Source organism: Hemitrygon akajei, chromosome 22 (assembly GCF_048418815.1).
Source record: "Hemitrygon akajei chromosome 22, sHemAka1.3, whole genome shotgun sequence".
NCBI lineage: Eukaryota > Metazoa > Chordata > Chondrichthyes > Myliobatiformes > Dasyatidae > Hemitrygon > Hemitrygon akajei.
Window position 1 is genome coordinate 66,134,297 of NC_133145.1, and position 25,613 is coordinate 66,159,909.

A 25,613-nucleotide genomic window follows, 5' to 3' on the forward strand; every position below is an offset into this window, starting at 1 on the left:
GCTGTCAGAGGTTACAGCATGACATTGATAGGATGCAAAACTGGGCTGAGAAGTGGCAGATGGAGTTCAACCCAGAGAAGTGTGAAGTGGTTCATTTTGGTAGGTCAAATATGATGGCAGAATATAGTATTAATGGTAAGACTCTTGGCAGTGTGGAGGATCAGAGGGATCTTGGGGTCCGAGTCCATAAGGACGCTCAAAGCAGCTGTGCAGGTTGACTCTGTAGTTAAGAAGGCGTGCGGTGTATTGGCCTTCATCAATCGTGGAATTGAATTTAGGAGCTGAGAGGTAATGTTGTAGCTATATAGGACCCTGGTCAGACCCCACTTGAAGTACTGTGCTCAGTTCTAGTCGCCTCACTACAGGAAGGATGTGGAAGCCATAGAAAGGGTGCAGAGGAGATTTACTAGGATGTTGCCTGGATTGGGGAGCATGCTTTATGAGAATAGGTTGAGTGAACTGGGCCTTTTCTCCTTGGCACGACAGAGGATAAGAGGTGACCTGATAAAGATGTGTAAGATGATGAGAGGCATTGACCATGTGGATATTCAGAGGCTTTTTCCCAGGGCTGAAATGGTTGCCACAAGAGGACACAGGTTTAAGGTGCTGGGGAGTAGGTACAGAGGAGATGTCAGGGGTAAGTTTTTTACTCAGAGAGTGGTGAGTGTGTGGAATGGGCTGTCGGCAACAGTGGTGGAGGCGGATGCGAAAGGATCTTTTAAGAGACTTTTGGATAAGTACATGGAGCTCAGAAAAATAGAGGGCTATAGGTAACCCTATTAATTTCTAAGGTAGGAACATGATCGGCACAACTTTGTGGGCCTTTGGGCCTGTACTGTACTGTAGGTTTTCTATGTTTCTATGTTACACACTCACAGTTCATGCTCACTCTCACCCACTGTTTATACACTGTTTACACACAGTTCACACACACTACTCGCTGCTCACACTCATTGGTTATACACTGCTTACTCTCATTCTCACGCTGCTTACAACCTCACACACTCATTAATTACACATTCACTGGTTATACACTGTTTACAACCACTCATACTCATTGATTATGCATTGCTTACACACCACCTCACACTCATTGCTTACACACCACTCACAGTCACTGGTTAGTATACACACGTCACTTACACTCACTAGTTGCACTCTGTTCACTCTCACCACTCACACTCACTGCTTAAACATTCCTCTGGGATGTACTTCTTTACAATCCCCTCTCTGCCTTTGTTCGGCAGTGTGTATAGAATCACATCTTTGCTATTGTTTATAAAATCTGTCAATTGTTTGGGTCTCCCCATCAATGTCTGTACATTAATACAACCCAGAAACAACTCCATCCATTCCCTCTCCAGTTCCATTCAGACGGAAATCACCCATTTCCCCTCCTGCTCTACTTCAGATTGCCAAGATTGGAGGTATGTTCCCAGTGGATCGGTGGGAGCCCTCATGGTGTGGGCTGGTGTGAAGTGTCCAATCCGGAGCTAGGCCCCGTTTCCAGCTCTCTGATCAGGCACTACAGTGCTGTTAATGTCATCTCTCCCATTCACAGCTGTACAGGTGGAAGGATGGCCCGCTCACAGCTGGAGCACAGCGTCACTCACATGCAGCGGCTGCACGCTAGTCTTTGTAGGCAGATAGAGAGAGTGCAGAACCATTTTAAAGGGTCAGTCAAGGCAGTCAGTCCGTTCATGAGACCCCTGCTCCATATCGGCTGCCCAGTAGCTTCGTCACCACCTCTTAAATCGTATGAGAGTATCATCAAATCGTGAGTATGCAGGAGTAGGCAGAGAGCGGAGGGATGAGGGAAATGAGTAACACTGGGTGTTGGTATTAGCCATCAGCCTGGGTCTCCAACCACTCTATAGCAATGGTCCACAAGACCTGATGAACACATGGGAACACCACACAATGCACTGAACTGGTTGACGGTCCAACTACATGTTTACACTGACCATTAGCAAATCAATGTCCACCCATAAACCTACACTGACTGTTGGCCACACAGTGTCCACCTACTCTGACCGCTGACCACACACTGTCCACACACAAATCCGCACTCACCATTGACCATCCATTGTCCACCCACATAACCCCTCTCTGACTGCACTCATCCCCACCTGACCCCGCCACACCCCTCCAGTCCTAGGACTCTGGGACCCTGCACCCTACCCGGTCATTGGCAATATGCTCCTCCAGGTGCCTGGATACCAGCGTCCCCACCCACCTCTCCGGTTCCCTGGTCACCGGCACCAACCCACCTCTCCGGTTCCCTGGTCACCGGCACCCACCCACTTCTCCGGTTCCCTGGTCACCGGCGTCCGCACCCACCTCTCCGGTTCCCTGGTCACCGGCACCCACCCACTTCTCCGGTTCCCTGGTCACCGGCACCCACCCAACTCTCCGGGCCCCTGGTCACCAGCGTCCGCACCCACCTCTCCGGGCCCCTGGTCACCAGCGTCTGCACCCACCTCTCCGGGCCCCTGGTCACCAGCGTCTGCACCCACCTCTCCGGTTCCCTGGTCACTGGCACCCACCCACTTCTCCGGTTCCCTGGTCACCGGCATCCGCACCCACCTCTCCGGTTCCCTGGTCACCGGCACCCACCCACTTCTCCGGTTCCCTGGTCACCGGCACCCACCCACCTCTCCGGGCCCCTGGTCACCAGCGTCCGCACCCACCTCTCCGGGCCCCTGGTCACCAGCGTCTGCACCCACCTCTCCGGTTCCCTGGTCACCGGCACCCACCCACCTCTCCGGGCCCCTGGTCACCAGCGTCCGCACCCACCTCTCCGGTTCCCTGGTCACCGGCACCCACCCACCTCTCCGGGCCCCTGGTCACCGGCACCCACCCAACTCTCCGGGCACCTGGTCACCAGCGTCCGCACCCACCTCTCCGGTTCCCTGGTCACCGGCACCCACCCACTTCTCCGGTTCCCTGGTCACCGGCATCCGCACCCACCTCTCCGGTTCCCTGGTCACCGGCACCCACCCACTTCTCCGGTTCCCTGGTCACCGGCACCCACCCACCTCTCCGGTTCCCTGGTCACCGGCGTCCGCACCCACCTCTCCGGTTCCCTGGTCACCGGCGTCCGCACCCACTTCTCCGGTTCCCTGGTCACCGGCACTCACCCACCTCTCCGGTTCCCTGGTCACCGGCGTCCGCACCCACTTCTCCGGTTCCCTGGTCACCGGCACCCACCCAACTCTCCGGTTCCCTGGTCACCGGCACCCACCCAACTCTCCGGGCCCCTGGTCACCAGCGTCCGCACCCACCTCTCCGGGCCCCTGGTCACCAGCGTCTGCACCCACCTCTCCGGGCCCCTGGTCACCAGCGTCTGCACCCACCTCTCCGGTTCCCTGGTCACCGGCACCCACCCACTTCTCCGGTTCCCTGGTCACCGGCATCCGCACCCACCTACTTCTCCGGTTCCCTGGTCACCGGCACCCACCCACCTCTCCGGGCCCCTGATCACCAGCGTCCGCACCCACCTCTCCGGTTCCCTGGTCACCGGCACCCACCCACCTCTCCGGGCCCCTGGTCTCCGGCACCCACCCAACTCTCCGGGCACCTGGTCACCAGCGTCCGCACCCACCTCTCCGGTTCCCTGGTCACCGGCACCCACCCACTTCTCCGGTTCCCTGGTCACCGGCATCCGCACCCACCTCTCCGGTTCCCTGGTCACCGGCACCCACCCACTTCTCCGGTTCCCTGGTCACCGGCGTCCGCACCCACCTCTCCGGTTCCCTGGTCACCGGCGTCCGCACCCACCTCTCCGGTTCCCTGGTCACCGGCACCCACCCACTTCTCCAGTTCCCTGGTCACCGGCGTCCATACCCACCTCTCCGGTTCCCTGGTCACCGGCACCCACCCACCTCTCCGGTTCCCTGGTCACCGGCGTCCGCACCCACCTCTCCGGTTCCCTGGTCACCGGCACCCACCCACTTCTCCGGTTCCCTGGTCACCGGCACCCACCCACCTCTCCGGTTCCCTGGTCACCGGCGTCCGCACCCACCTCTCCGGTTCCCTGGTCACCGGCGTCCGCACCCACTTCTCCGGTTCCCTGGTCACCGGCACTCACCCACCTCTCCGGTTCCCTGGTCACCGGCGTCCATACCCACCTCTCCGTTTCCCTGGTCACCGGCGTCCGCACCCACCTCTCCGGTTCCCTGGTCACCGGCACCCACCCACCTCTCCAGTTCCCTGGTCACCGGCACCCACCCACTTCTCCGGTTCCCTGGTCACCGGCGTCCGCACCCACCTCTCCGGTTCCCTGGTCACCGGCGTCCGCACCCACCTCTCCGGTTCCCTGGTCACCGGTGTCCGCACCCACTTCTCCGGTTCCCTGGTCACTGGCACCCACCCACGTCTCCAGTTCCCTGGTCACCGGCGTCCGCACCCATCTCTCCGGTTCCCTGGTCACCGGCGTCCGCACCCACCTCTCCGGTTCCCTGGTCACCGGCGTCCGCACCCACCTCTCCGGTTCCCTGGTCACCGGCACCCACCCACCTCTCCGGTTCCCTGGTCACCGGCACCCACCCACCTCTCCGGTTCCCTGGTCACCGGCACCCACCCACCTCTCCGGTTCCCTGGTCACCGGCGTCCGCACCCACCTCTCCGGTTCCCTGGTCACCGGCGTCCGCACCCACCTCTCCGGTTCCCTGGTCACCGGCGTCCGCACCCACCTCTCCAGTTCCCTGGTCACCGGCACCCACCCACTTCTCCGGTTCCCTGGTCACCGGCACCCACCCACTTCTCCGGTTCCCTGGTCACCGGCGTCTGCACCCATCTCTCCGGTTCCCTGGTCACCGGCGTCCGCACCCATCTCTCTGGTTCCCTGGTCACCGGCGTCTGCACCCATCTCTCCGGTTCCCTGGTCACCGGCGTCCGCACCCACCTCTCCGGTTCCCTGGTCACCGGCGTCCGCACCCATCTCTCCGGTTCCCTGGTCACCGGCACCCACCCACTTCTCCGGTTCCCTGGTCACCGGCACCCACCCACCTCTCCGGTTCCCTGGTCACCGGCGTCTGCACCCATCTCTCCGGTTCCCTGGTCACCGGCGTCCGCACCCACCTCTCCGGTTCCCTGGTCACCGGCGTCCGCACCCATCTCTCCGGTTCCCTGGTCACCGGCACCCACCCACTTCTCCGGTTCCCTGGTCACCGGCACCCACCCACCTCTCCGGTTCCCTGGTCACCGGCATCCGCACCCACCTCTCCGGTTCCCTGGTCACCGGCACCCACCCACCTCTCCGGGCCCCTGGTCACCAGCGTCTGCACCCACCTCTCCGGGCCCCTGGTCACCAGCGTCTGCACCCACCTCTCCGGTTCCCTGGTCACCGGCACCCACCCACCTCTCCGGTTCCCTGGTCACCAGCGTCTGCACCCACCTCTCCGGGCCCCTGGTCACCAGCGTCCGCACCCACCTCTCCGGTTCCCTGGTCACCGGCACCCACCCACCTCTCCGGTTCCCTGGTCACCGGCGTCCGCACCCACCTCTCCGGTTCCCTGGTCACCGGCGTCCGCACCCACTTCTCCGGTTCCCTGGTCACCGGCACCCACCCACCTCTCCGGTTCCCTGGTCACCGGCGTCCGCACCCACCTCTCCGGTTCCCTGGTCACCGGCGTCCGCACCCACTTCTCCGGTTCCCTGGTCACCGGCACCCACCCACCTCTCCGGTTCCCTGGTCACCGGCACCCACCCACTTCTCCAGTTCCCTGGTCACCGGCACCCACCCACCTCTCCGGTTCCCTGGTCACCGGCGTCCGCACCCACCTCTCCGGTTCCCTGGTCACCGGCGTCCGCACCCACCTCTCCGGTTCCCTGGTCACCGGCGTCTGCACCCACCTCTCCGGTTCCCTGGTCACCGGCGTCTGCACCCACCTCTCCGGTTCCCTGGTCACCGGCGTCCGCACCCACCTCTCCGGTTCCCTGGTCACCGGCACCCCAACCACCCTGACCACCCCCCTGTCACCAGGTCCTGGGTCACTGTCACTCTCCATTGTGCTGTTTCCAGTTCCAGGTCTCACTCTCAGTGGAGATCGCACCCCCCCCCACCCCTACCCAGAGTTTCCCACCCTTCGTGGCTGAGAAAGCACAAGCCGATCCCACACGGCGCCTGAGTCCGCACCTCCTCTGACTGGTGTGTGTTTGCCCCAGGGAGAGATTCAGCACCTGTTGGGATTGTGCTTATATAGTTCCACAGATGAGTTCACAGGACACAGACAGTGAATGTTCGGCCAGGGGTAGTGTGACGGTTTTCAGTAGTGGGTCAGGAATAAGTGGGTGGGGTTGTGTGGGTCTCTGGGACCACTAATTTCAGGTGATTAGTGGTTAGGGTCTAGTGGTAGACCCTGGTTATTTGGTGAACTTTCTCTGACCCCTCTCTTCCCTCTCTGCAGTGAACGGGTGGTGGACCTGATGGAAACTTTCCCACCCACAGCCAGGAGCTGTGGGGGTAGCCACACCTTGACCTATGCTCAGTACCGGCGATGCCCCAGGCTGTATGAGCCCTACCCCACAAGGCCGCTGGATGATAATCACTCCACTAAGGTTCATGGGAAGCGGGACTGGACTGGCTGCACTGGGAGGGGTGAATACACCTGGGGTGGTGGGGGGGAGCTGCTCCTTTCTGCTGTTCACACAGACTATGCACGGTCCAACTGAGGGAGGATGGGTTTGGGATCAGGGCACAGCAAGCTTGAGGAGCCAAATGTCCTCTGCCGTCTCCTTCCATTGCTAGATTTTCCCTGAAGAGCATGGGGGAAGGTGGGGGGGGGTGAAATTTCAGAGGAAAGAGGGCAGATTGGAGGTTTCGGGGACGAAAGAGGTGGAGGGGTTGGAGTTACTGAGGATGAGGAAGGGCAGTTGCCCTTAATGCTGAGACTGCTACGGGTTATGGCTCTCTGTCCCAACACCACCACCTCCATCCCCACAATCTCTTGTAATTTGCTGCCCTATGACCCACTGACACCCCTGGTTGCTGGGTTATCTGCCCACTGCAGACAGGGCACCTGACTGTGCATGGGGTAGATGTCTGTCTGCAGGCAGGATAGATGTTTGTTGATGTCCCAGAAGTCTGGTCTAACATGTGCTTATCCCTACAGCGAGTAGAGAGCCCAGTAATGACCGATCCACAGAGAGCTCGGGGAAGGTCCAGCTGTAAGCTGCCCTCCATTGCAGGCCGGGATGGTGAGTATGGTGGGACACCATATCCTAGAGTGTCTCTGACCCTAGGACCACTGCTCCGCCACCTCTTCTGTCTGAATATCACCAGGCACAGGGCTGCATCCAAAATATCAACAGAAACTGTGTGAACACTCAGACTCCGTGGAGAAGCACAGTTTGAATGTGAGCAGGAGGCGTTAAATACAGAATGAGACATCAGTGAGGCTGCGTGTGGAGTGCTGCGTGCAGATTTGATAATGCTGTTAGTAATAAGCTGGAACAAGCGTGGAGTTTCACGAGGATGTTGCTGAGGGACTGAGTTAGAGTGAGAAGTTGAGCAGGTTGGAACATTACTCAGTAGTGCGTAGGAGAATGCAGATTGACAATTCAGAGGTGTAGAAACTCATGAGGGGTACAGATAGAGTGAGTGTGCACAGTCTTTTCCTCAGGGTTGGAGAATCGAGAACCAGACAGCACAGGTTTAAGGTGAGGGAGGAGAGATCTAATTGAACCTGAGGGGAAGTTTGTTCACCCAGAGGGTGATCCGCATGTGGAATGAGCTGCCAGAGGAAGTGGTTGAAGCAGGTACTTGAACAAGTATTACATCTGTATGGGCAATGGATAGGAAAGGTTTAGATGGGCCAAATGGCTCATATCCCCATATCCATGAAAATGGGACTGACTTGTTGGGCACCAGGATGGGCATGGACCCTTTGGGCTGAAGTGTCTCTGTGACATGCGACACCATGACTCTAAGACCAAGTTTGAGTTACAGAGTGGAGAGAGAAAGTGCAGGTGTGGGGTAAAGTGGAGAGCACGAGGGTGGCACTGGCTGGGGCAGGTGCTAACAAAGTAGCTCTGAGGATGGTGTAGGTGGGAGGTGCTGAATGAACCTTGAGGTCAGAGGTGGGGAACAAACCAGTGGGGTAGGGGTGGACAGACCAAGATGTTGAGCCCAGTTGAAACTGCAGTGTGAGCATTGCCTCACATGGGGAGTCCCAGGGGGAGGGGTAAGGGGGGGGTTAAAAGGACAAATGTATCTAATACAGATGTTGAAAGGGAGTGAATGTAGAGTCTGTGCCTACCAACTCTCCCCTCCTCATGGGCATTCATAGTAAATCCAAGAACCATAATAAAATCATTGAAAGACCACACCCAATAGAGCAGACAACCAACCAACGTGCAACCGACTTAATACAAAGTAGAGTTCTGTCATGCCTTCTGCATAATTGCATCAAAACATTGGGCCCAGGATAGATGTTTAGAGATGTTGACACCCAGGAACCTGAAGCTCACCCTTTCTACTGCTAATCCCAGTGTGAGGACTGGTGTGTGTTTCCTTGACTTCCCCTTCCTGCAGTTCGCAATCAATTCCTTGGTCTTGCTGATGTTAAGTGCAAGGTTATTATTGTGACACCATTCAACTTACTTGAAGTAACATCATTGGCACATGGCGTCATATAAGCAGTGTTCACACAAGTCTGCTGAGCCAGGAGGATTAAACACTATCCAAAAGAACTTCAGATGCTGGAAATGTGAAATACAAACATTATGCTCCCCACCTCTCCCCCTGCCTTGTACTCCACACACACACACTCTGCACTGTCCCCCACCCTTTGCCTTGTACTCCCCTCTCTCTCTCTCTCTCTCTCTCTCTCTCTCTCTCTCTCTCTTTCTTTCTCTCTCTCTCACACACACACATACACACACACAGTATTGTCCCCTACCCCCTGCCTTGTACTCCTCCCCCCACACACATACACTCTGTACTGTCCCCTTCCCCCTACCTTACACGCCACACACATACACACACACTCTCTCTCTCCCTCTCTCTGTCTCTGTCTCTCTCTCTCTCATCTCCCCCCCCTCTCTCTCTCTCTCTCTCTCTCTCTCTCTCTCTCCAGTCTCCCTCTCCCTCTCTCTCTCTCTCTGTCTCCAGTCTCCCTCTCCCTGCCTTGTACTGTTCTCTCACACACACTGACACTCTGTACTGTCCCCCTCTCCCTGCCTCACTCGATTTCTCTGTTGCAGGGTCCAAGTATAAGGTGTCTTGTTGTCCATCCCAGAGGTCACCCGCCCCCAGAATCTCCTCCAGTCGCTTACCCAGTGCGCACCTCCCCACCGTACTGGGGCCAGGTAAGGACCACCTATGCATGGGTGCTGGGCAACCTAGAGTCATCCTAAGGTGCCAGTCCACAACACATATTCATCCAGCTCTCCAAACGCTCCAGCATATGCCCTATAGAAGGGGTTATCATGCAACTTGGACTACTCCCAGCCAGGGATGCTGCTGCCAAAGGAGTGGGCAGTGTGGAGCAGACAGGCGGGGAGAGGGTTGCACAGGTAGATACAGCCAGCAGTGCGGATCATACACAACTCTGCTCCCCTAATGTATGATCCCTGGATCACACACAATACTGGGATCAAACTGTATGATCCCTGGATCACACACAATACTGGAATCTAACTGTACGATCCCCGGATCACACACAATACTGGGATCTAACTGTACGATCCCTGGATCACACACAATACTGGGATCTAACTGTATATTCCCTGGATCACACACAACACTAGGCTCCAACTGTATGAACCTCTGATCATACACAACTCTGGGCTCCAACTATACGAACCCTGGAATACTGTGTCTACAGTGCCTAGAAAAGCATTCACACCCACCCCCAAATGTTTTCATGTTTTATTGTTTTACAACATTGAATCACAGTGGATTTAATTTGGCTTTTTTTGACATTGATTAACAGAAAATGTGCTTTTGTGTCAAATTGAAACCACATTTCTACAAATTGGTCTAAATTAATAAAAATATAAAACACAAAATAAATGACTGCATAATTACTCACACCTTTCAAGTCAGTATTTAGTAGATGCACCTTTGGCAGCAATTACAGCCTTGAATCTGTGTGGATAGGTCTCTACCAGCTTTGCACATCTGGACACTGCAATTTTCCCCTATTCTTCTTTACAAAACTGCTCAAGCTCTGTCAGATTGCATGGGGATCGTGAATGAACAGCCCTTTTCGAGTCCAGCCACAAATTCTCCATTGGATTGAGATCTGGACTCTGACCTGGCCACTCCAGGACATTAACTTTGTTGTTTTTAAGTCATTCCAGTGTAGCTTTAGCTTTATGCTTAGTGTCAATGTCTTGCTGGAAAATAAATCTTCTCCTAAGCTGCAGTTCTCTTGCAGATTGCATTGGGTTTTCCTCCAGGATTTCCCTGTATTTTGTTGCATTCATTTTACCCTCTACCTTCCAGGGCCTGCTTCAGTGAAGCATCCCCACAGCATGATGTAGCCACCACCATGCTTCACAGTGGGGATGATGGCCAAAAAGCTCAATTTTGCTTTCAACAGACCATTGAACCTTCTTCCAGCTGACTTCAGAGTCTCCCACATGCCTTCTGGCAAACTCTGGCTGAGATTTCATGTAAATTTTTTTCAAGAGTGGCTTTCTCTTTGCCACTCTCCCATAAAGCTGTGACTGGTAAAGCACCCAGGCAACAGTTGTTTTATGTGCAGTCTCTCCCATCTCAGCCACTGAAGCTTGTAGTCTGGATAACTCCTCCAGAGTTATCATGCGTCTCTTGATAGCCTTCCTCACTAGTCCCCTTCTTGCACGATCACTCAGTTTTTGAGGATGGCCTGCTCTAGGCAGATTTACAGCTGTGACATATTCTTTTCATTTTAACTTAACTGTACACCAAGGGATATTCAGTGACTTGGAAATTTTCTTGTGCCCATCTTAGAGTAGAGTATTGTGTTCAGTTCTGGTCACCTCATTATAGGAAGGATGTGGAAGCTATGGAGAGGGTGCAGAGGATATTTACCAGGACGTTGCCTGGATTGGAAAACAAGTCTTATGAGGCAAGGTTAGCAGAGCTGGGACTTTTCTCTTTGGAGTGTAGAAGGATGAGAGGGGACTTGATAGAGGTCTACAAGATTATGAGAGGCATAGATGGGGTGGATAGCCAGTACCTGTTTCTCAGGGCATGAATAGCAAACATCAGAGGGCATATGTACAAAGTTAAGGGAGGGAAGTTTAGGGGAGACATTGGGGTAAGTTTTTTACACAGAGGGTTGTGAGTGCCTGGAATGACTTGCCAGGGATGGTGGTGGAGGCTAAAACATTAGGGATATTTAAGAGCCCCTTGGACAGGCACATGGATGAAAGAAAAATAGAGGGTTACGGGGTAGTGTGGGTTTAGTACTATTTTTTAAAGGAATATATGGGTCAGCACAACATCAAGGGCTGAAGGGCCTGTACTGTGCTGTAGTATTCTAGTGTCTAGTATCTCCTGACATACTTTTCAATAACCTTTTTACAGAGTTGCTTGGAGTGTTCTGAAAAAATAGGAGCAGGAGTAGGCCATCTGGCTGTTGAGCCTGCTCTGTCATTCAACAAGATTATGGCTGATCTAGCTATGGACTCATTTCCACCTACCTGCCTTTTCCCCTACTATGCAAAAGTCTATCCAACGTTGTCTTAAATTTATTTACTTCCATCTCTTGATTGGGCAGAGAATTCCACAGATAGACCACTCTCTGGGAAAAGCAGTTTCTCCTCATCTCCATCCTAAATCTACTCCCCCAAATCTTGAGGCTATGCCCCCTAGTTCTAGTCTCACCTACCAGTGGAAACAACTTTCTTTGCTCTATCTTATCTAACCCTTTCATAATTTTTTATGTTTCTATGCTTCATTTGTCTTCATGGTGTAGTTTTTGTCAGGATATCAGCAGTTAGACCTTCCAGATATAGGTGTAGTTTTACTACAATCAATTGAAACTTCTTGACTGCTCACAGGTCTCGAAAAACAGATCTCTATTTGACTAATAATGTGACTTGTAAAACCAATTGACTGCACCAGTGATGTTCTTGTGTGTCATATTAAAGGGGGTGAATAGTTATGCAATCAATTATTTTATGTTTTATACTTGTAATTAGTTTAGAGCACTTTGTAGAGACTTGTTTTCACTTTGATACAAAAAAGTCTTTTTCTGTCGATCAATGTAAAAAAAAAAAGCCATATTAAATTCACAAACAAGAGAAAATCTGCAAATGCTGGAAATCCAAGCAAGACACAGAAAATGCTGGAGGAACGCAACAGGTCAGGCAGCATCTATGGAAAAAAGTACTGTCGACATTTTGGGTCGAAACCCTTCAGCAGAACTGGAGAGAAAAAGCTGAGGAGTAGATTTTAAAGGTGGGGGAGGGGAGAGAGAACCACCAGGTGATAGGTGAAACTGGGAGGTGGAGGGATGAGTTGGGAAGTTAATTGGTGAGATGAGGTGAGAGAGAGAAAAGGGGATGGGAAATGGAGAAGGGGAGTGTGGCTGGGGGACATTACCAGAAGTTTTGGAAATCAATGTTCATGTCATTAGGTTGGAGGCTACACAAATGGAATATAAGGTGTTGTTCCTCCAGTCTAAGTGTGGCCTCAAAATGACAGTGAAGGAAGGCATGGATGGACATATGGGAATGGGAAGTGGAATTAAAATAGGTGGCCACTAGGAGATCCCTTTTTTCTGGCGGATGGAGCATAGATGCTCGGTGAAGCAGTCTCCCAAACTACGTCCGGTCTCACCGATGTATAGGAGGCCACACCAGGAGCACCAAACACAGTAAATGACCCCAACAGACTGACAGGTGAAGTGCCACCTCACTTGGAAGGACTGTGTAGGGCCCTGGATGGTAGTGAGAGAGGAGGTGTAGGGTCAGGATGTAACACTTGTTTTGCTTGCAAGGATAAGTGCCAGGTGGGATGAATGGACAAGTGAGCAATCTCTGCAGAAAGCAGAAAGTGGATGTGAGGGAAAGATGTGCTTGGTGGTGGGATCCCATTGGAGGTGGCAGAAGTTTTGGAGAATTATGTGCTGGACATGGAGGTTGGTGGGGTGGTAGGTGAGGACAAGAGGAACCTTATCGCTGGTAAGGTGGCACGAGGATGGGGTAGGAGTAGATACGCATGAAAAGGAAGAGATACGCTTGAGGGCAGTGTTGATGGTGGAGGAAGGGAAGCCCCTTTCTTTGAAGGAGAACGTCTCCTTTGTTCTAGAATGAAAAGCCTCATCCTGAGTGCAGATGTGACAGAGATGGAGGAATAGAGAGAAGGGGATGGCAATTTTACAAGTAACAGGGTGGGATGAGGTGTAGTCCAGGTAGCTGTGAGAGTCCGTGGGTTTGTAATAGACATCAGTGGGTAAGCTGTCTCCGGAGATAGAGACAGTGAGATATAGAAAGGAGGGAGGAGGTGTCAGAAATGGACCAGGTGAATTTGGAGGCAAAGTGGATGAAATTGACGAGTTCAGCACGGTTGCAGGAAGCAGCACCAATGCAGTCATCGATGTAGCTTAGGAAAAGTGCAGGACAGTCACCAGTGTAGGCTTGGAACATAGACTGTTCCACGTAGCCTCGAAACAGGCAGGCATAGCTGGGAATTAAATTAAATTCATATTAAATTCACTGTGATTCAATGATGTAAAACAATAAAACATGAAAACTTCCAAAGGGATTGAATACTTTTTATAGGCACTGTATATCCAATTTCCCTTGACCAAACATGGAGTTAGCGTAAATGGTGGTTGACAGGTAAGTACTAACTTGATAGGCTGATGGGTCACTTGTTTTGTATGTCTCTTAGTTCAATATTCTATTACCCATCCCATGGTGCTGTTCAAAAGGGGGTGGGGGGGGTGAGTCACCTTCTTGAACTCCCCAAAGCTGAAGAAGGCATTTGGCACACTGTCCTTTACCAGCCAGAACAGTATCAAAGAGAGGGTATTATGTTGCTGTTGTACAAGGCAGTGAGGCCCCATGGGGAATATTGTGTTCAGCTTTAATATCAGGAAAGACACCATCAAGCTGAAAAGAATGTAGAGGATATTTCTGAGGATGTTGCAAGGACTCCAGGGAGTGATTTTTTGAGAGGTTGAGAGGGTTGGACTTTATTCACTGGAGTGTATTGAGGTGTAGAAAATCAGAGGTAGACACAAGGTGAACACACACGGTCAGGAATCTAGAACCAGATGGCACTGGTTTAAGATGAGAGTGGAAAGAGGAGCAACTTTGTCACCCAGAGGGCAGTTAATACATGGAATGAGCTGCTAGAGGAAATAGTTGTGGCAGGTATATTAATATCAATGAGAGGCATTGATCGTGTGGATAGTCAGAGGCTTTTTCCCAGGCTGAAATGGCTAACACAAGAGGGCACAGTTCTAAGGTGCTTGGAAGTAGGTACAGAGGAGATGTCAGGGTAAGTTTTTTACGCAGAGAGTGGTGAGTGTGTCGAATAGGCTGCCGGTGACAGAGGTGGATGCGATAGGGTCTTTTAAGAGACTCCTAGATAGCTACATGGAGCTTAGAAAAATAGAGGGCTATGGGTAACCCTAGGTAATTCCTAAAGTATATACATGTTCGGCACAGCATTGTAGGCCGAAGGGCCTGTATTGAGCTTAGGCTTTCTATGTTTCCAAGCTTCTATTGAATTTGCAGTGCCTAAAAAAAATTATTCCCCCCCTCCCCCCCGGAAGTTTCCATGTTTTATTGTTTAGCAACATTGAATCACAGTGGATTTAATCTGGCTTTTTTGACACTGATCAACAGAAGGATATTCTTCTGTGCCAAAGTGAAAACAGATCTCTAAAAAGTGATCTAAAGTAATTACAAATGTAAGACATAAAATGATTGATTGCATAAGTAGTCACCCCCTTCAAGTCAGTGTTTAGTAGATGTATTTTTGGCAGCAATTACAGCCTTGAGTCTGTGTGGATAGGTCTCTGACGCTTTGCACAAGTACATGCTTGGCACAGTATTGTGGGCCGAAGGGCCTGTATTGTGCTATATGTTTTCTATGTTTTCTAACATTTAAATGACACGTGGACAGGTACATGGATAGAAATAGTTGAGGGGGGATGGGCCAAATGCGGGCAAATGGGAAGAATTAGCTTAGATGGGAGTTTTTGTCGTTGTGGTCTGGTTGGGCCAAAGGGCCTTTTTCATAACTGAGTGACCTTCTGGTAAAGGGGTTCCAGGAGTGGGAGGGATGGTGAATGAATCCTCAGAATAGAAGGAGAACCATTTAGAACAGAGATGAGGAGTAATTTTATTACCCACAGGGTGGTGAAACTGTGGAATTCATTATCACAGATGGCTATGGAGGCCAAGTCATTGAGTGTATTTAAAGCAGAGGTTGGTTGGTTAGTCAGAATTTCCAAGGCTTTGGCTTGGAAGGGGAATTGGCTCTGGGTAAGTTTCTGTTAAAGTTCCCTTTTTTCTCTCTCCCAGGGAACTACATCTGTATGGTGCATCCAGCTGCAGCTCCTTGAAGACCGTGTTGGGGAGCTAGAGCAGCAGCTGGATGACCTTTGGCTTGTACAGGAGAGTGAGGAGATGATTGATCAGAGATACAGGGAAGTACTCACCCCTAAGTTGCAGAAGGCGAGTAGCTGGGTGACTGTCAGGAGAAATGGAAATGTGATGAGGCAGTTAGTGCAGAGCACCCCTGTGGCCATTCCCCTCAAAAATAACTATACCACTTTGGATACTGTTGTGGGGGATGACCTCCCAGAGGAATACCACTGAGACTGGGTTACAGGCACCGAGCATGAGTCCATGGTGCAGAAGATAAAGACAGAGAAGAAGGGAGCGGTACTGATAGGGGACTCAGTGAGGGAAACAGACAGGAGATACTGTGGGCATGAATGGGACACACAGATGGCATGTTAACTCCCAGGTGCCAAGGTTAGGGATGTCTCAGATAGCATCCACAGCATTTTAGAGAGGGAGGGACAGCAGCCAGATGTCTTGGTACATATTGGTACCAATGACATAGGAGGGAAAAGCATTGAGGTTCTGAAGAGAGAATTTAGGGAGCTAGGCAGAAAGCTGAGGAGCAAGACCCCCAGGATAGTTATTTCTGGATTGCTGCCTGTACCATGTGCTAGTGAAGGTAGAAACAGGATGATTTGGCAGATAAATGTGTGGCTGAGAAGGTGGTGCAGAGAGCAGGGCTTCAGGTTCTTGGATCATTGGGATTCCTTCTGGGGGAATATGACCTGTACAAAAGGGATGGGTTGCACCTGGACCTGGGGGGGACTAATATTCTCGCAGGCAGGTTTCATAGAGCTGTTGGGGAGGAATTAAAATAATTTAGCAGAGGGGTGGGAACTGAAATGAAGGGACTCAGGAAAGGATGGATGGTAAAAAAAAAGGCAAAGATAGTATGCAGCCAGACTGTCAGGAAGGGCAGGCAGATGATAGAACAAAATTGCAGCCAGCGGGGTGATTATCAGTGCATTAGGGTTGCAAAATCAAAAAGGGTAGCAAATACAGTGCTCAAAGTGTTGTACCTCAATGCATAAAGTATAAGAAATAAGGTGGATAATTTTGTTGCACTATTACAGATTGTCAGGTCTGATGTTGTGACCATCACTGAATCAGGGCTGAAGGATGGTTGTAGTTGGGAGCTGAATGTTCAAGGTTGCATGTTGTATTGGAGGGATAGGAAGGTGGGCAGAGGGGGAGGCATGACTCCACTGGTAAAGAATGGCATTGAATCGGTGGAAAGATGTGACATCGGATCAGAATATGTTGAATCCTTGTGGGTTGAGTTAAAAGGGTAAAAGGACCCTGATGACAGTTATATTTAGGCCTCCCAACAGTAACTGGGATGTGGACTACAGATTACATAAGGAAATAGAGAAAGTGTGTCAAAAGGGCAACGTTATGATAGTCCCGGATATCTTAACATGCAGGTTCATTGGAAAAATCAGATTGGTAATGGATCTTAAGGGAGTCAGTTTGTTGAATGCTTACGAGATGGCTTTTTAGAGCAGTTTGTCTTTGAGCCTACCAGGGGATCAGCTATACTGGATTGGGTGTTATGTAATGAACTGGAGGCAATTAGGGAGCTTAAGCTAAAAGAGCCCTTATGAGACAGTGATCACAATATGATTGAGTTCAACTTGAAATTTGATATGGAGAAAGTAAAGTCTGATGCAGCAGTATTTTAGTGGAGTAGGGGAAATTACAGTGGTATGAGACAGGAGTTGGCCAAAGTAAATTGGAAGGAGCTGCCTGCAAGGGATGACAGCAGAGCGGCAATGTTGTACGTTTCTGGGAAAAATGAGGAAGGTGCAGGACCTATGTATTCTAAAAACAAAGAAATGCTCAAATGACAAAATAGTACAACCGTGGCTAACAAAGGAAATCAAAACTAATGTAAAAGCAAAAGAGAGGACATACAATAAAGCAAAAATTAGTGGGAAGATAGAGGATTGGGGAGATTTTAAAAACCTACAGAAAGCAACTAAAAGAAAAGGAGGGAAAAGATGAAATATCTTTGAAATGAAATATGAAAACAAGCTAGCAAACAATATCAAAGTGGATAGTAAAAGCTTTTTTAAGTATGCAAAAAATAAATGAGAGTTGAGAGAGCTAAGAAATGAGGCCGGAGAACTAATGATGGGTACTAGATAACGGCAGATGAACTAAGTGAGTATTTTGCATCAATCTTCACTGTGGAAGACACTAGCAGTGTTCCAGATGTTAAAGACTGTGAGCAAAGAGAAGTGAGGATAGTTACTATTACAAGGGAGAAGGTGCTCAAAAAGCTGAAAGACCTTAAGGGTACATAAGTCACCTTGGCCAGATGAAATGCACACTAAGGTTGTAAAAGGGGTCTCGGTGGAGATGGTGGAGGCATTCGTAATGATCTTTCAAGAATCATTGGATTCTGGCATGGTGCCAGAGGACTGGAAAATTGAAAATGTTACTCCACTCTTTAAGAAAGGAAGAAGGCAGCAGAAAGGAAATTATAGACCAGTTAGCATGACCTCAGTGGTTGGGAAGATGTTGGTTTCAATTATTAAGGATGAGGTGATGGAGTACTTGGTGACACAGGACAAGATAGTACAAAGTCAGCATGGTTTCCTTCAGGGAACATCTTGCCTGATGAACCTGTTGGAATTCTTTGAGGAGATTACAAGTAGGATAGATAAAGGGGATGCAGTGGATGCTGTATATTTGGACCTTCAGAAGGCCTTTGACAATTCCCACATGAGGCTGCTTACTAAGTTAAGAGCCCATGCTATTACAGGAAAAATGCTAACATGGTTAGAGCATTGGCTTATTGATAGGAAACAGCCAGTAGGAATAAAAGGATCCTTTTCTGGTTGGCTGCCAGTGACTAGTGGTGTTCTGCAGGGGTTGGTGTTGGGACCGCTTCTTTTTATGCTGTATATCAATGATTTAGATGATGGAATAGATGGCTTTGGTGCCAAGTTTTCAGGTGCAATGAAGATTGGTGGAGGGGCAGGTAGTGTTGAAGAAACAGGTAGGATGCAGAAGGACGGACAAGAGAGTGGCAAATGAAATACAATGTTGGAAAATGCATGGTCATGCCCTTTGGTTGTAGAAATAGATGTGCAGACTATTTTCTAAATGGGGAGAAAATCCTAAAATCTGAGATGCAAAGGACTTGGGAGTCTTTGTGCAGAACACCCTAAAGGTTAACTTGCAGGCTGAGATGGCGGTGAGGTAGGTAAATGCAATGTTAGCATTCATTTCAAGAGGTCTAGAACATAAGAGAAAGGATGTGATGCTGAGGTTTTATAAGGCACTGGTGAGGCCTCACCTTGAGTTTTATGAACAATTTTGGGCTCCTCATCTAAGAGAAGATGTGCTGGCATTGGAGAGGTTCCAGAGGAGGTTCACAAGGATGGTTCCAAGAATGAAAGGGTTATCATACAAGAAACATTTGATGGCGCTAGGTTTGTACTCGCTGGAATTCAGAAGGATGAAGAGGGATCTTATTGAAACATTTGAAATGTTGAAAGGCCTGGACAGTGTAGATGTGGAAAGGATATTTCCCATGGTGGGAGTGTCTAGGACAAGAGGGCACAGCCTCAGGGTAGAGGGGTGTCCATTTAAAACAGAGATGCGGAGAAATTGCTTTAGCCAGAGGGTTGTAAATTAGTGCAATTTGTTCCACAGGCAGCTGTGGAGGCCAGGTTGTTGGGTGTATTTAAGGCAGAGATTGATAGGTTCTCGATTGGACACAGCATCAAAGGTTATGGGGAGAAGACCAAAGAATGGGGTTGAGGAGGGGTAAAACGATCAGCCATGATTGAACGGTGGAGCAGGCCCAATGGGTCAAGTAGCCTAATTCTGGTCCTATGTCTTATGGTCTCATGGTTATGGGGAGAAGGCAGGAGAATGCAGTTGAGAGGGATAATAAATCAGCAATTATGGAATGGTGGAGCAGACTTGATGGACTGAATGGCTTAATTCTGCTCCTATGTCAGATGGTGAGTGGGAGTGGTAGGGGGCAGTGGTCGGTGGTTTTCCCCCACATCTTGTCCCCAGGGGTTGAGGTAGGAGTTGGGGTCAGGAGGGGCTTTTGAGTCTGGGTGACTGTCTGTGTTCTGCGGCCAATGGGTGAAGGTGGTAGGAGGGAACATTGAAGATAGCGGAATGTAATTAAATGCCCATTAAATGCCATTTGTGCCCTACTCCACAGCTGTGGCTGGAGTTGTTCCAACAGCTGGGACAAAATCCCTCTCATTCTCACCCCATAGGCACTGGGTTCTCACTACTTACATCACAGGTCAATCAGTAGTCAAAGGTTGGCATTCCCCGACACATAGAGGTCCTGTTCAGAAACCCTTTGGTCAAAGGTCCATATCCCTGCAGTCAGAGGTCAGCTATTCTGTGACCCAGGGACCAGTGAAAGGTTGGCTGTTCTGGGGCTGTTCAGAGATCATGTTCTGTGAGCTCACAGTCACAGGTCGATCGGGAATGTGATTGGTTCTCCTGTGTTTAGGGTCAGCGGTGAATGAACGTGGTGCCCAGCAGGAGCGAAACTGCCAGTGTCCGGCTGAGCTGGTGACCAGTCCTTGCATTGACAGTCAAGCAGGGCCAGTCCAGCCTCGGTCCATCTCGTGTCCATCTCCAGAGCCGACAGCAGGAACAACGGGACCTGCCTTTCACCACGAGCCTGAGTTGCCAGCCCCTGCTGAACCCCTCAATGTTTAACAGTTGTAGAAATATATTGGAGATGATCTGTTCAATGGACCATCTGTTCCTCACTGTAGGGAGCATGATGGGGTGCACCAATATGTCACTGAGTGTTGGGGATGGTGGGAGGGTCACATTGTGGGAGGGGATGTTTCGGTGTGTCCAGTTTGGTGAGGGGGCAGTGTGGGAGGTGATGTTGCTCGGCATCGAGGGAGCAATGGGAGGTGGATAGAGGGAGTGGGTTGGTGGGGAGTGAATGGGGACATCTCACTTTGGAGGGGTGACATTGCTCAGTGTGTCTGGGATGGTGGGAGGGGGAGAGAGTGAGAGATGTTCCCTGACTCAACCACTTACAGGTTGGGGTGCAGTTCAGAGCTGTACCACTGTACACTCCCTACACTCCCAGCCCATACCAAAGGGTGAGGAAGCATCAGGGTGACTCCTCCAATAAGAACTTTGTTACTCACCCCTCACTCCTCCCTCCAGGACCTCTGCAGTGGTTCCCCAGCCCCAGTTCTCCCTGTGTCAGCAGCTGTGTGAGAGGCTCTGGTCTGACATATCTAGGTTTGCTGATACCGAATGTGGACTTGGTCACCAGGCTGGATGTCCAATTGTCTAACTGGGCAGAGAGATTAATAGACAATAGACAGTAGGTGCAGGAGTAGGCCATTTGGCCCTTCTAGCCAGCACCGCCACTCACTGTGATCATGGCTGATCATACACAATCAGTACCCCGTTCCTGCCCTCTCCCCATATCCCTTGACCCCGCTATCTATAAGAGCTCTATCTAACTCTCTCTTGAATGCATCCAGAGACTTGGCCTCCACTGCCTTCTGGGGCAGAGCATTCCACATATCCATCACTCTCTGGGTGAAGAAGTTTTTCCGCATCTCAGTTCTAAATAGCCTACCCCTTATTCTTAAACTGTGGCCTCTAGTTCTGGACTCACCCATCAGTGGGAACATGCTTCCTGCCTCCAGCGTGTCCAATCCCTTAATAATCTTATATGTTTCAATCAGATCCCCTCTCATCCTTCTAAATTCCAGTGTATACAAGCCCTGTCGCTCCAATCTTTCAACATATGACAGTCCCGCCATTCCGGGAATTAACCTTGTGAACCTACGCTGCACTCCCTCAATAGCAAGAATGTCCTTCCTCAAATTTGGAGACCAAAACTGCACACAATACTCCAGGTGGGGTCTCACCAGGGCCCTGTACAGCTGCAGAAGGACGTCTTTACTCCTATACTCAGTTCCTCTTGTTATAAAGGCCAGCATGCCATTAGCTTTCTTCACTGCCTGCTGTACCTGATTAAGCAGTGAGAAACTGGACAGTGGTGTGTTCAGAGGGAGAAATGTCCCTGTGTACTGAGCACTGGAAGTAAATGTGTGAGGAAGAAGGGGTGAGCTGGGCACAGCAGACCTGGAGCCGGCAATTCCCACCCCCCTCCCCTGGGCAGGGTCTCAGCGATAAGTCTGAGATGAGAAGTATCTTCACACAGAGATTGGTGGTTCAGCAATTCTCCACCCACAGCAGAAATGGAAGCTCGGTCACTGAGTGACCAATAATGATTGACTGTCCCTACACTACGAGTGCCAACAGTGAATGACTGTCCCCTACTCCGAGTGGTCATCTAGGCATGAGTGACTGATTGTCCCTACATTGTGAGTTCTACTCTCCGCAAATCTTTGACTCTGGCCAAAGGTCCAACATCCCTGGTGAATTTCCCATCACATTTTCTCAATCGAAACTTCAGCCAAATTGATTCTGCACACTATCACTATTTACCACATGGACCTGTATGCACAGCAACAATAAACTCTTTGTAACTGCATCGTGTCTTTGTTGGATTTGTTTAGCTGGGGAATCTGAGCATTCTATCTGATGTCCTCTAATAAGTTGTCATTGTCAACGTTGGTCGGTAACCTGTTTGTGTCCATGTCCATCAGTGGCACGTCCATACCTGTGTCCAGTGAGGGACCTGCTCCAAGCCAAGTCCTCAGGCAATGACGGTGAGGCAGGAAAGTAGACAGAGGGCTTGGCTGCTGACAAACATGGACATTTTAGGAATCTGGCCATTGCAGTCAAGACCAACATTTGTTACCTTTCCCTAACTGCCCCTTTGTGCAGTCTGACTGGAGAAGCTGCTGGCAGTCAGGGAGTTAGAGTCATAGAACACTATAGCACAGAAGCAAGGCCTTCAGCTCATCTTCTCCATGGTAACATGTAATTTTGCCTTATCCCATCAACCTGCAGCTGGACCAGAGCCCTTCAGCCCCCTCCAATCCATTTACTTATCCAAACTTCTCTTGAGTGTTGAAATTGAACCCACATCTATCTTTCGCACTGGCAGCTTGTTCCACACTCTCACCACCCTCTGAGTGAAGAATCTCCCTTCAGGTTTCTCCTAAACATTTCATCTTTCACCCTTAACCCACGACCTCTAATTCTAATACTCACCCAGCCTCCGTAGAAAAAACCCTGCTTGCATTTACTCTATCTATACCCCTCATAATTTTGTATACCTCTCAAATCTCTCCTCATTCTCCTATGCTCCAAGAAATAAACTCCTAACCTATTCAACCATTCCCTCAGGCCCTCCTGGCAACATTCTTCAATTTGCTCCATACTCTTTCAACCTTATTTACATCTTTCATGTAGGTAGGTGACTAAAACTGCACACAATACTCCAAATTAGCCCTTGTTAATGTCTTGTATAACTTTAACATACTATTGCAACTCCTGTACTTGATACTTTGACTTATGAAGATGTTACACTTTATTCTGCACTGTTATTGTTTGACCTTTTTCTACCTCAATTCAGTGTGTACTGAACTGATGGGTACGAGAAGTATGCAAGCCAACTGTATCTTGGTACATGCGACACTAATAAATTAATTCCATTTCTATCCACACCCTATCCATCTATCAATAAACATTGTAATTCTGAATCTCATCAACCCCAAATGCTAACTGTGACTCTCCTCCCAGCCATATAACCATATAACAATTACAACATGGAAACAGGCCATCTCAGCCCTTTTAGTCCGTGCCACTGCCTGACCTACTGACTAATTCTGACACCTCTGCCATATTCCCTTCTATCATCTGTTGGGGAAGGGGTTGGCAGACATTGCCTCTAACTTGGCAGAAGTGGTGGGAGGTAGAATGGGCTGGTATTGCTGGCCCTCCTTCAGGCCAGCCTCTGTGGGTCAGTCAGACACTAGCTGTTGTCAGGGTGGGGTGGTGGCTCTGGCCACATTTCGGGGGAACTTGACCAATGCTTGTTCTCTCTGTGTCAGTAGGTGGGGGAATGTGTTGGTGCATGTGGTCTGCTAGGAGAGGCAGCTGGACACAGTTCCTGCACACGTAGTCACTGGAAACTCCGGCAGCCTCCCAAAGTTTCCCACATTCCTCAGAACAAGCCTGGTGCGGGTCTGAGCTCACTTGTCAGCTCACTGGTAGGAGTAAACTGTTGTTGTCAGTAAATCTCAAATACTAATCTACTCTGCCTGAACCGTTTAAAGTAAGCTAAAATAGTTCCTATCAGGCAAGAGATACAAAAGCCTGAAAGCACGTCCCATCAGGCTTAAGGACAGCTTTTATCCCGCTGTGTTATCCTGATCTTCGCAAGCGCAGAACCAGCCACCATCATCACCGTGTTATCAGACTCTTGTACGATAAGATGGACTGTTGGTCTCACAATCTAACTCTTTATCATTTACCTGGCCTCCACTTTTATTCTACATTCTGTTAGCGTTTATTTTGTTCTACCTCGATCCACCGTGTAACGATCTGATCAATAAGACCAGTATGCACGACAAGCTTTTCACTATATCTCGGCGACAAGAATAAACCCACCACAGAGGAAAGGCTAAGGGTGTTGTTACCTTGTCTAACCTGGTCCTCTCGAGCCAAAGCCTCAGCGACCCACCCCCATAGCGGCACCTGCTGTCCGATAAATAATCACCAGACGCCGTTTTAACATCATCTCGCTCTAGCTCCTGTACAGTGAAAGACATCATCTCGTAGCAGAAATGGCCCTCGCTGTCTCAGGAATGTCCTGGGAACGACTCTCTCTATTTCAGCCGCATTTTATTTTATTGCATGCGTTTCTCTGCATCGCTGCAGTGATGCCGATGCTAAATCTGATTATGCATCACTGCTGCCTTATTACTGCATTTCTGCCGCATGCATTGGACAGCAATGCATCACTGGCTCGGCTACTCACAGCTGCCGGGATCCGACCTTGCGGGGACTCGGTCCGACTCCTCTCGAGCCGGCCGGTCACGTAAATTCGGAGGCGCGCGGCAGCGGCAGCGGCGGGCGCGGGAACGTGCACTGTCCGGCGGAGCGGCGGTCGGGAGGGAGGCGGAAGGCCCGGTCCGGAATGGGGGCTCTGAACAGCCGACGGGACGCGGCGGTGGAGGAGCTGGACATCCCGGCCGGCTCTGTGTACCGGTACCCGCCCAAATCCGGTGAGGAGAGCGGGGAAAGGAGAGGGCGTGGATACCGCTATCCCAGGGGATCTGTAATACCGTAACCCGGGGGTGGGTTAGGGGGGGGGGGGGTCTGTTACACGTAGCCTGGACGATCTGTCACATTGTCACTGATAGCTCCCTAACTGTCTGAGAGATTGGTTCATCCACCGAGCCGCTGAGTGGAACTGAACTCGGGGCTGCATCAGTGACCGTCCCACTGCTGACTGTCTGACGGACGGAAGGTCATTGGTGGGACAGCTGAGGGGACTGGGCCCAGGTCACTGCCCCGACGAGCCCCCACACTGAGGAATCCCAGGTCACTGCCCCGAGAAACTCCCACCATGAGGAACCCCAGGTTACTGCCCTGAGGAACCCCCACACTGACCCCACAACGTGGAACCCCCACACTGAGGAATCCCAGGTCACTGCCCCGAGGAACTCCCACCATGAGGAATCCCAGGTTACTGCCCTGAGGAACCCCCACACTGAGGATCCCAGGTTACTGCCCCGAGGAACTCCCACCATGAGGAATCCCAGGTTACTGCCCTGAGGAACCCCCACACTGAGGATCCCAGGTTACTGCCCTGAGGAGTGAACACATGTTGGTCAACCTGTCCATGTTGTGAGATGGAGTTTCAGAGTCTGTCCCATTAGTTTGGTTGTCCATCCACACAAGAGGGTGAGGGCCATGTCCTCCCTCTGTGGGACTGTGTTGTGGTCATATCCAATGTTGTGGGCACTGAAGTCCTCACCTGGAAGATGTTGAATCCTTGGAACTCCCAGTGTTTCTGCACCATGCTGAACTGTTGTAGGATAGGCTGAGGACCCTGTGGGACCTCCTCCCACCTACACACCATGGTGCCGACCTTCATCAGTGTGTCTGGGACTGGTGGGACTGGTTGTCCCAGGGTGATGATGGAAGAG

General features: G+C 50.7%; 2 protein-coding genes across 7 annotated transcripts in view; both read left to right on the forward strand.

Moving 5' to 3' along the window:
- The window catches only part of LOC140714843 (uncharacterized), a 76,419-nt gene extending 54,377 nt beyond the window's left edge, over positions 1 to 22,042 (forward strand). For all 3 annotated transcript variants that reach the window (XM_073026502.1, XM_073026503.1, XM_073026504.1), the window contains 4 exons: positions 6,411 to 6,561; positions 7,116 to 7,200; positions 9,208 to 9,312; positions 20,015 to 22,042. In XM_073026502.1, the coding sequence (XP_072882603.1) occupies positions 6,411 to 6,561; positions 7,116 to 7,200; positions 9,208 to 9,312; positions 20,015 to 20,226 (553 nt within the window). In that variant the 3' untranslated portion in view covers positions 20,227 to 22,042. The remainder of the gene's footprint in view (positions 1 to 6,410; positions 6,562 to 7,115; positions 7,201 to 9,207; positions 9,313 to 20,014) is intronic.
- A 2,185-nt stretch (positions 22,043 to 24,227) lies between these two features.
- Positions 24,228 to 25,613, forward strand: part of rnf157 (ring finger protein 157) — a 102,571-nt gene continuing 101,185 nt past the window's right edge. For 2 of the 4 annotated variants that reach the window (XM_073026508.1, XM_073026509.1), the window contains exon 1: positions 24,230 to 24,686. In XM_073026508.1, coding sequence (XP_072882609.1) covers positions 24,599 to 24,686 — 88 coding nt within the window. In that variant the 5' untranslated portion in view covers positions 24,230 to 24,598. Of the gene's footprint in view, positions 24,687 to 25,613 lie in introns of all 4 variants that reach the window. The other 2 variants (XM_073026506.1, XM_073026505.1) reach the window with 2 other exon arrangements.